General features: G+C 39.2%; 1 protein-coding gene across 1 annotated transcript; it reads left to right on the top strand.

Moving 5' to 3' along the window:
• Positions 1-9600: 9600 nt before the first annotated feature.
• Positions 9601-10774, top strand: FANCF (FA complementation group F). The gene has a single exon (XM_049781061.1). It carries the CDS (start codon positions 9601-9603, stop codon positions 10675-10677), a length of 1077 nt encoding a protein of 358 aa, XP_049637018.1. The 3' UTR covers positions 10678-10774.
• Positions 10775-11099: the final 325 nt, after the last annotated feature.

Here is an 11099-nt window from a genome sequence, read left to right as displayed (position 1 = left end):
TTCTTCTTTTCTCCCTCCCCCTCTCTTCTTTCTTTCCTCTCTTCTTGTCTTCCTCTTTTTATTTTCGTTACTTCCTCCTCCTTACTTTTTCTTTCCTCCTTCCCTCCCTCCCTCACTCTCCCTCTTTCCATGCCTCCCTCATTCCTTCCTTCCTTCCCTCCTTCCCTCCATCCTTCCATCCTTCCTTCCTACTCTCCCTCCTTCCTTCCCTCCCTCCTTCCTTCCCTCCCTCCCTCCTTCCTTCCTTCCTCTCCTCCCTCCCTCCTCTCCTCCTTCCCTCCTTCCTTTCTTCCTTCCCTCCTTCCTCCCTCCTTTCTTCTTTCCTTCTCTCCCTCCTGCCCTCCCCCTTCCTTTCTTCTTTCCTTCCTACACTTCCTCCTTCCTTCCTTCCCTCCCTCCTTTCTTCTTTCCTTTACTTCCTCTCTCCTGCCCTCCCTCCATCCTTCCCTCCCTCCTTCCTTCCTTCCTTCCTGGATCCCTTCCTTTCTGGCTTCCTTCCTTCTACTTTCCTTTTTTCCTTCTCTCCCTCCTTTCTTCTTTTCTTTCTTCTTTCCTTCCTTTCTTCCTTCCATTTCCCTTTCTATTTCCCTTCTACCTTCTTTCCTTTTCTTCTTCATCACCCCTGCTCCTTTTTGATATTTGGGTCACATCTGGAGTTATAAAAAAAGGAGGCTCTTTTTTTACCTTCTGCCCAATGTTGCTAGTGATTCCATTTTACATGTTCTAAGTCTATATAATGGGTATTCCTGTAAAGTCCTGGACACTCTCTCTGACATTGAGTAATGTATGTATACTTTCCCAAAACAATAATTTCTGTCCCAGCTCTTGGGCTTATAGGAGATATTATGGAAGATTTTCTGAGAGATAGCAGAATAAACAGCCTTAAAGACCCTAAATACATTTAGTGTTGTTATTCTTATTGGCACCAAACTCACAAGATGTGAACATCTTCTGAGAAATCTGGGAACATTTGGGAATCCTCTAATACTTTGTTTGATAAGTGACATAAATGAGAATGTTGCACTGGTGAAGGGGGGGGTTCTTTTTCTGACTGAAACACAACTACAAACATTTTTGTAATCATGGTGCTTAAATAAACAAATTACTTTTTTAAAAAGAATGTAAAATATACACACACACGAAAATGAGTCAAATTTCTTAGTCCATGCTAAAATTCTTTTTTGCTGGGGGGGTTTCTCTCTCTTTAACTTGCTTTTCAATAAACTTTTCTATTTTCTAATTATGAGTCTTGGCATCTTTATTATTTGCTGAAATCTTGCTGCAGGTGAACAGGCCTGAAGCAGAGGTGCCACAAGGATAACAAAAACAAGATAGACATAAAAGAGAAAAACATGGGATCAGGGGTCTCCCAGCCTACTGTACTGAAAGCCCTGACTGTCTTCTATGGTGTATATTTATTGTCCAGGAGCAATCAACATGGGAGTAAGGGCAAATAACAAGCAAATTCCTGTCTAATGCTAATCCAGCCTAAGGGGATCTTTACAAAAACAAAAAGGAATGTGTGATGGGCAGAGGAAACTAAGGTAAAATCTCTGAAGATTGACTTCATCCAAAGAGATGACAGGAAAAAAAGTAAATATAGGATTCCTTCCCTGAGGGCATTCCCAGTGGACAACAGTGTTCTGATAATTTAGAAATTAAGAGAATTTAGAGCACCTTTTTCTGCCCCTCTCCTTGGGCTCTCAAATCTCTAACCAAACTTAATATAATTATCACTTTATAAAGAAATAAAATAGTAATGTTTTACCATATATATTTCCATGTACTGTTGTAATGGTGAGACTTTTTTTTTTTATTAATTGACAGCAACATATGGCAATGACATTTATTTTTGAATTACTACATTAAAAACTCTCTCCCTGTATACAGACTGATTATGCTATTGAATCACAGACTAAGAAGTCAGGCAATTCAAATATGGCTAGAAAATAGACAAATTGAGCAGAATTTTAAAGATAGTTCTAAAATTATATTTTAAGAGAATAATTTACATAGGTATTTGCAGGATAAGAGAGAATCATTTAGATATCTTAGGGGATCCAGGAATTTGTCACAGCAACTGGTCAACAAGTATGTAGGGAGTATTAGCTATGTACGCAAAAATCTCAACGAGTCCTTAGGGAACTTTTAAAAGAAGGAAATGGGCCTGAGCGGTGGTGCAGTGAAAGGGAGTTTGCCTTGCACACAGCTGACCTAGGATGATGCCTGGTTAGATGACACGGTTAGATGCCTGGCGTTCCATATGGTACCCCAGCCAGGAGTGATTTCTGAGCGCCTAGGCAGGAGAAACCCTGAGCGTCACTGGGTGTGGCCCCAAAACAAAAAAAAGAAACAAACAAAAATAAATAAATAAATAAATAATAAAAGAAGGAAACAAAAGGGGCAGAAACGATAGCACAGCCATAAGGCTTTTTGCTTTGCAGTGGCCAACACAGGACAGATCCCGTTCTAATCCAGGCATCCCATATGGTACCCCGAGCCTGCCAGGAGTGACTTCTGAGCGTAAAGCCAGAAGTAAGCCCTTGAGGGGCGTTGGGTGTGACCCCCAAATAAAGAAGGAAATAGAAATCTGAGACCATAGCAGAGGACAAAGAAAAAATCCTGCTATATCCCCAATAACTGATTACTTCTTTATTCTTACTGGGTAAGAGCCAAAGTGCAAGGGAAGGACTCCAGCACAGCCAGCCAGGACAGTTCTCTAAGCAAAGCTTAGAAATAAAAACAGCAGAAAATGAAGGAATATAAAGAACAAATAGCATATTACTAGATAAATAACTTTCCCTTCTTATTACTTCTAGAAATAATAGCTTAAAGTTCAATATATTTTCATTTATATTTAAATTTACATATTTCATTTATATTCATTTATTCACATTACAAAGTTCTCTGATGTTGTTAAGAATCACCATTCACCAGAAATGTTTAAACAAGTAAACCCATTTTGGTAGTCACTATACATTTTTTTTGTTTATATTTTTTTTAATTTTTTTATTTTGAATTATGAGAACAAAAGATGCAAAGAAAGAGGACAAGGTAAAGTTACAGTGGAAGGACAATCACCCATAACATAATTCTCAGAAGAAGTCCCCTTGCTGATATCTTAACTTTGAACTTTCAGCCAAAGAAAGTTAAGATAAATAAAACAGAATCCATGTGCAATTACTTTGTCCCTCAAGTCCCCAGATTGTAGCACATTATAATATTTCTTAACAGCACACAAGGCAATCTAAAGCCATAAAACTTACGTAACTCCTTAAACATTATAGACATAGTATTTTTTACATTTCCATGTACATGTATATTAGCTTAAGTTAACTTCAAATGTTAAGTGGGTGCGTTTTAAGGATTAGAGTCAAAGGAGTACAGTAAAAGCGGTGTTAGAGTGGCAATTGTTTGCATAGGCCCACCAAAATATGAGAGGCATGGAAAGGAATAACCTTGGCCTAAATACAAAGAGATCCTACCCCTGAAGTTTCCTGGCATAAGACCAGCTCTAGGCTTCAGGCAAGTTATCCTCCGATCCAAGACATTGTCCGTAGTGCCAACACACTTTTCACACAGTCTCTGTTGTTGGTATCATGTTTCTGTATTATAGATTCTAGAATCTGCATGTCCTACATTGAAGTCATGATGTGGAGTGTCTTCTCGTTTCACCTCACCATGAAAGGGCAATGCAGGAAGCCCTGTCCTGTAAGCAGGTTGTTGTTAAGTCTTCTCAGTGTTAAGGGAAGTCTCTTTTGAGCAGGACGATGTCTGAGCAGTGGTAGGGTCTTCTGTGGTAGAGGATTGCTTCCAGGTAATGTTATAGACAAACCTCACAATTAAGGGGCAATACAGCAGAACATTGTTCTTGTTGTCTTCTCAGTGTTAAGGGGTGTCTCTTTTGAGTAGATCGATGTCAGAGCAGCTGTAGGGTCATCCCTGGTACAGGAATGCCTCCAGGTGATGTTATATACAACCTTGGATGTTTTGTAAATGTCTTCTGTAGATCAAGGGGTGAATGGAGAATGCCCATTCTTCTGAGGCCTTTGCCAGGTCTTTATGTCAATGTTCAGGGTGTAAGGTCTCATTGCACTACAAGATTTTTGTGTTCCCATCTCTATTAGATAAGAACTTATTGGTATGTATAGTATTTTCCCATTTTAGTGTGCCTAAGCAAACAAGAAATAAATCCACGTGGTGCTATCAGATATATGGGGGCGTAAGAACATTTCCAACAAGACCCATGACTTGGTTCAAACATAAGTATTAAATTGAGGGATTCTTTCACACCGAATTCCATATTGAGCAGTTCACAATGAGAAGATAAAAAACATGGCGGGGGGGGGGGGATCGTCACTGTATAAGAAAATATTCAGCATAAGTTTAGAGACGTCAAAGAAAACACCCATAAAATGTTGAAAAGATATAAGTGTCTTTTTTATGCCTTTTAAAATAGTTGGGTGGGTGTTAACTCCAGGGCACCACATTGGTCTGTGACTTAGGACTCTACAGTACTTAAGTTAGAAAGGGTAAATGAGGAGCAATGATGATAGGAGTTAAAGAAGTTAAAGAGAAATATGAACTTATGAAGGGGTATGCAAAAAGGCAGAGTACAAAATGGACATTCTGCATACATAAAAACATAATTCAATGATAATGAGTACTATTAATGTTTCTTGTGTGAGTACTATTAATGTTTCTTGTGTGAGTACTATTAATGTTTCTTGTGTGAGTACTATTAATGTTTCTTGTGCTATATTTTGAAAATATAGACTGGACAGAGATTACCTGTGACTTCAAGAAACTGGGAGGCCAGAAGTTCAGAGCCCCACCTAGACCCTCCCTAAGGAGCTGAATGGATAATGGAGGAAGGCCTAGGGTACCTTCAAGCTCCACCAAGGGGCCCAACTCACCGGCTTGCCCAGGCATGTGGCCCGGGGAAGCCCTGGAGATCTGGAGCAAGGCGGTAGAGGGGTGCTGGGGTTACCCAAGTCCCGCACTCCCACTAGGCCTGGTCAAGCAGGCCTCCGGTATGGCGGGGCCTGCCAAACCTCCTCCTGCTAGACTCCCGGCTCCCAGGAAGGAGAGACCCTTCAAGAAGCTGGGAGGCCAGAAGTTCAGAGCCCCACCCCCACTATACATTTTTAAGAGATGAAATTTTATTTCTTAAATTTTTGTTCAAGCTGTTTATTTTTATTTAAAAAACATGATTTACAGTTAGTGATAGTTGTGTTTTAAGCATATAATATTTTAAGATCAATCCCACCACCAATGTCAACTACTCTCACCTTGATTTTTTTCACTTCTCTTCCCCGCTTTCCCCTAAATTCTGGGGTCAAGGGTGATCTAGAAATTTTCCTTTCCTATATTAAATTTCCTCATCCAGTTATACTATATATCAGAGATAAGTGAGATTATTCTGTGTTTGTCTTTCTTCTTCTGGATTACCATACTCAACATGATACATTTGAGTTCCAACCAGGTTTATATGATTATATTATATTATATTATTATATAATTTCAGCCTTCCTTTAAGCTGCATAGTATTTCACCACGTATAAACAACATCTTCATAATCCACTTGCTGTGGTTGGACAGACACCTAGGTTGCTTACATATCTTAGTTACTATATTAAGTGCAGTATTGAATAATAGTGTGAATATGTGTGAATATATCCTTTTTTGTTTTTGTTTTTTGTTTTTGTTTTTTTTTGGGCCACACCTGGGATTACTCCTGGCTATGTGCTCAGAATTTGTTCCTGGCTTAGGGAACCATATGGGACATCAGCAGATCAAATCTCAGTCTGTCCTAGGTTAGCACATTCAAGACAGATTCCCTACTGCTTGAGCCACTGTTCTGGCCCTGAATATATCCTTTTAAATGATTTTTTTTAAGTCCTCGGGGGTAGAGGGGTAGATAGCCAAAAGTGGAATTCCTAGGTTATTTGAAAGTTCAATTGTAAGTTTTTTTGAGGATTCTCTATACATTTTGAATGTTGAAACAGACAACATTCCCACCAGCAGTGGTTAAAAGTCCTTTTTCACTGCATCCTCACCAGTACAGATTGTTCCTACTATTTTTAATGTGTCATTCTCACTGGTGTGAGATATCTTATTATTATCTTGATTGAGATTTCACTAATTGTAGGTGATGCTAAGTACTTTTTCATCTGTCTATGGCTATCAGCTTTAGACATGAGATTGCATTTAGATAAAAGCTTCTTTTGGTCCACAAAGCTTCTGGAAAGGGCAATGTCAAAGAAAAAAGACTAAATATGAAGGAAAGAAAGCTTAAAAGTTTTTGAGAAGAAATATGTATTTCAATTAAAAACATGAAGAAGATTGCTCCCAAAGTAAAAGTCAGTACTGCAATATTAGTAAAAGAAGCCCTTCAAAGTTTGGTTGATGACTACATTAACAACTGTGATATGATTGGAACATTGTTATTATTGGTCTTTTCCAAAAACAACTCTTCATTCAACGAAACAAATGTTGGAGGTTCTGAATTTTTAATTATCTGATGGACTCCAAAATCATGCAAAGCAATAATAAAGTATCAAGAAGGCTAAAGTTGGTCAACATGACATGGAAGAAAGAGCAATGTCAACATAAGATCTTTCCTCACTTAAAAGTGAAAGGAAAGAGTTCAAGGAAGAATTAAAAAAAAAAAAAAAGATAAATAATGTGTCTCTCACATTGTGAAAGAAATATGTCAAATAGATGAAGTAGCCAAAGAAACTGCTAACAGATGGTCTGATAATATATGTGCAATAAAATCTTGGGCTAAAATAAAATTTGTACATAAAAAGAATTAAAACAAAACCGTATTTATTAGAGTATAACGCGCCCCCTAATTATCGATTAAAAATTGGTATAAAATTTTGTTTCACACCAGGCATTGTAATTGATTAAAAAAACGTTGTTGAACATGTGCGACTATGATAAAAATCATTTATTGACAACATAAATTGGTATAAACACAATGCCGAAATAAAATTCCCGGTAACAATATTTATTTAAAATGCTTCAAAGTCAGATTCATCATCAGATACACTAAAAAGTTGTTCCCATTCTTCTCGAGTTAATTTTTCATCAGTGTCCCAGTTGGCAGGAACATCTGTTTCTCCAGTTTCTTCGCTTTCTTCTGAGTCTGAATTCCACAGCAGGTCGTCTTCTGTGCCTGTCTTCAAAAACTCTTGATGATCATTTCTTTTGGTATGTCTTTCCATGATGTTTTAACCCAGGATGTCACCCTCTTCACCCTCCAGTACAGTGCGCGGCTGCAGCCGGAAAAGGTGCAGTGCGAACTCACAATTGGCCTGCGTCCTCATTGGACCAGCCGCCACTGCCACCCCACCCCAGCCCTCGTTTAGAACGCGCACCCAATCTTTGATTTCTTTTTTTGGTAGAAAATTTTGCGCATTATACTTGAATAAATACAGTAAGAATTTTGGGATTCCAATAGACTTTGAAGACATAGACTAATGTCCATGTTGACAAAGACCATACCTGCTTGTGAATAATAGAATTTACTTTATCCAATGAGATGTTCTGATATTGTCATTTACTTCTGTTGGTGTTGATCATATACTAATTTTAAATAAAATGTCTGAGTTATTCCTAGTTTGTTTTTTTTTTAGAAAAAAGTGTTTTATTCCCTATAAAGACAAAAAACTTAAATATCTAATAATTACTCAGGTAAATTTTGACTCTAAAGAATAATGTTAATATCAAAATTTTCTAAGTTCCCAAAACACACACACATTTTAAGAATTGCATCTTTGAGTTTCAAGGTAAAACATAAACTTTTTTGGAGGGTGACTATATATTCAATATGAATATATATGACTATATATTCAATATGGGGGTTAGAATCATCTCGGTAATACTCAACCAACTGTATCAAAGGGTCTAGCTTGGCTCATTGATTTTGTTGGATACAACTAGGGTGATACTAAATAGTGCTTCAGAAGACTCTGGGATTGCCACATAGTTCCAGGGATTGAATTTGAGTCACTGTATACATCTCTTCAGCACCAAATTTAAGCTTCTCAGAATGAATTTCTATATCAGCAAAGTCTGATTTATTTCCAATGCATCCTCCTGTTATATTTAGTTGTCTCTCTTAACCTAACAATAAGATATAAATGAATATAAAAAAACTTTTACTTATGGATTTTAGTAAAATAAAGGTAGGTTTCACATACCTCAAATTCTCATTTTTCTAAATTCAGAATTTTAAGATGCTTGTTGTCCTCAGAATAAAATCAAGTAAGTACTTCAGGACTAAATAAGAGTTTGGGCTGATTGATTTAAAAAATTAAATAATAAACTTAATAGCATGAGCTATTAATGCTTTATTTATTTATTTATTTATTTATTTGATTTGGAGGGCATGGTTGACTTAGGGAACTACTCCCAGCTCTGTCCTAGTGGTAGTGCACTGCAGGGCTGGAGGCCATGAATGTCAAGGGATCAAATATAGACTTTCCACGACAATAAAACTTGTCTACAAGTGTAAGTATGCTTACATTAAAATGTGAAAAATTACTGTCCCTGTTTAAATATTTTATTTTATATTTATTTTAATTTATTCATTTTAATTTTTACTCATTTATTTTTAATTTTTATTTATTTTTTATAATTTTATAGCATGTCATTAAAAATCAATTCTGTACACTTATTTTATTAACTTTGATACTCAAATGAGTTAGCCATAAATTGGAGTAGGGTCACCAACTTTAGTAAATCATAAATTGCTATAAGATTCTGTCAGACTCTATATTTTCTAGCATTTGGAAGAGAAAATTTTTGTTGAAAGTATAAATGAGTAAATAATAGAAATGCTGTTCCAGAATGGATCAATTTTCTTCTTACCTGTTTGTTATGAAAATGTCTAAACATTTATGTTTCATATGCTTTTAAATGCAATATTGTTCAATTGCTTATTTGAATGAAATAAAGGTTAACCTCTTTTTCCAGGAAGATAACAAAAACAAAATTACAAAATTTCTTGGTGAAATTTGACGGAAAAATTATGATCTTTTAATTTTAACAGACTGCTAATCTTGAAATTTTTATTTCCTTGACTCCAATTTTCATTATAAGAAAAATTAAAAAAAAATATGAAAGGCTTAGAATCTAGCTGTGTGTGATTTTAGTTCCGTGCATTTTTAACAAAGTGAATGAGAAAAGTTTCATTAATTATGAAACAGCCTGTGTCTGGCATTATTCAATTCTGAGAAGCATAGTTACACAAGCAAAGAAAATTTATACTGAAAATTATTTTCAAAACAAGAGCAATCGGTGAGACTTTCACGACTCATACATAGTCTCACGAATGGAAATTCTGAGATGTATAACTTTTATTCTCCTCATCCTAGTATTAGGGTTAAGAAATCAAGACCCAGAGTGGCCTTGGATTCTTTTTGCAAAGTCCCAGTTCCAGTACCCGGAAGAAAGCCCCACATCAGATTGACAGAGGGCCTATCCAATCGTGTTCAGAGGAGGCGTGTCCTCTTGGAAAAACCATCCAATCGGGCGACAAAATCGCTGGCCTCCCAGGTGAACGCGGAAGTAGGATCAGCGTGATGCACTATGGAGTCGCTGCTGCAGCACCTGGACCGCTTCTCGGAGGTGCTGTGGGTCTCCCGCACGAGTCACGTCGGCACCTGGGACGCCGAGACGGTACGCAGAGCTCTGCGGTGGGCTCGCTACCTGCGCCACGTTCATCGGCGCTTCGCTCGCCGCGTCGCCGTTCGCCAGGCCCTGGAGCAGCATCTGCAAACCCGGTGCAGGCGACGAGAGGCAGATCCCGGGCCCGCTCCAGTCCCGGGGTTGAAGAACTTCCAGACTTTGGGAAGCTGCGAAGTCCATCTCGCTCTCAACCTGCTGGAGAACCGGGCCCTGGGGGAGGTCGCCTATCGCGCTCTGCTGCAGCAGCTCTTTCCGGGCCCAGGCCTCCCTGATGAGGACGAGGAGGCTCTGCAAGAAAGTTTGTCCCTCCTGGCCCATCGCCGAACCGCCATTCATTTGCTGCTGCTCTGCGGCCCGAGAGCGAACCAGGATCTTGCAAAGGACCCGCTGCTAAAGACACAGGCCCAATTGCTGCTGCAGCGTCTGCAAGAGGAGGTGGGCCCGGCCGGCCAGGAGGGCGCCCTGGCTTTCCTCTGCAGCTTGTGGCAGCGCGTGCCCCGGGACAACTTCCTAAAGGTGCTGGCCACCGTGCTGCTACTAAATATTCCTAATCCAGACACCCCCACGGAACAGTTGGAACCCGACACCCCTAACTTCCCCCTGGAGCAGGGGGCACAGCTCCTCCTCCGTTGGCTTCTGGGGCAGTCGGAGGTACTGACTGCCTTTTGCCACCAGCTCCCAGCTGAACTGTTGACTTCAGTGGCAGGATGCCACCCTGCTTTTTTCCAGGCTTATGTGGCTCAGCTGATAGAGTGGGGCCGACTTCTGCGCTATGACCTCCTGGAAGGCTCATGGCTGGGCCCTGAATCCAGCGAGGTCTCTTGGGGGCAATTGCTGGGCAGGTTTCAAAGTCTCTGGCATGGCCCATCTGTACTCCAGGAGGGTGTTCGAGCTGCCCTAGAGTCTTGCAAGGCCCAGGAAGGAGACTTTGAAGTTTCAGGGATCAGTGTCTGGACTGACCTGTTGGCAGCCCTTTAGAGAAGTGCATCATAATTCGTTTAAGAAAAGTTTTAGGTCTCCACTCAGAATCTCTCCCCTTCCCCCTTGAGCTACATTTTATAATGAATAGTGATTACAATTATATAGTAACTTATCGTCCATCCTTCTGTATACAAAATACTTGTTTGAATTCTTTTTATAAGTGAGTGGTTTATTATCGAGTGACTGGCTTGTTCTGCCACAACTTAAAAAAAATTGTTTTATTTCAATATCACGGTTACAGAGTTGTTAATGATTGGATTTCCGGTCTTACAATATATACCACCCTTCACCAGTCTTTATTCTTGCCAACAATGTCTCCAGTTTCTGTCCCTCCATATGCCCTGCCTGCCTCTGTGGCAGGCATTTTATCTCTCCCCCCTTTTGCCCTTTTAGACATTGTGATTTGCTCTAGTGTTAAT

The sequence above is a fragment of the Suncus etruscus genome, chromosome 9 (assembly GCF_024139225.1).
Source record: "Suncus etruscus isolate mSunEtr1 chromosome 9, mSunEtr1.pri.cur, whole genome shotgun sequence".
Classification (NCBI taxonomy): domain Eukaryota; kingdom Metazoa; phylum Chordata; class Mammalia; order Eulipotyphla; family Soricidae; genus Suncus; species Suncus etruscus.
The sequence above is the reverse complement of the archived record's forward strand: the minus strand, read 5'-3'. Positions and strand labels throughout refer to the sequence as shown.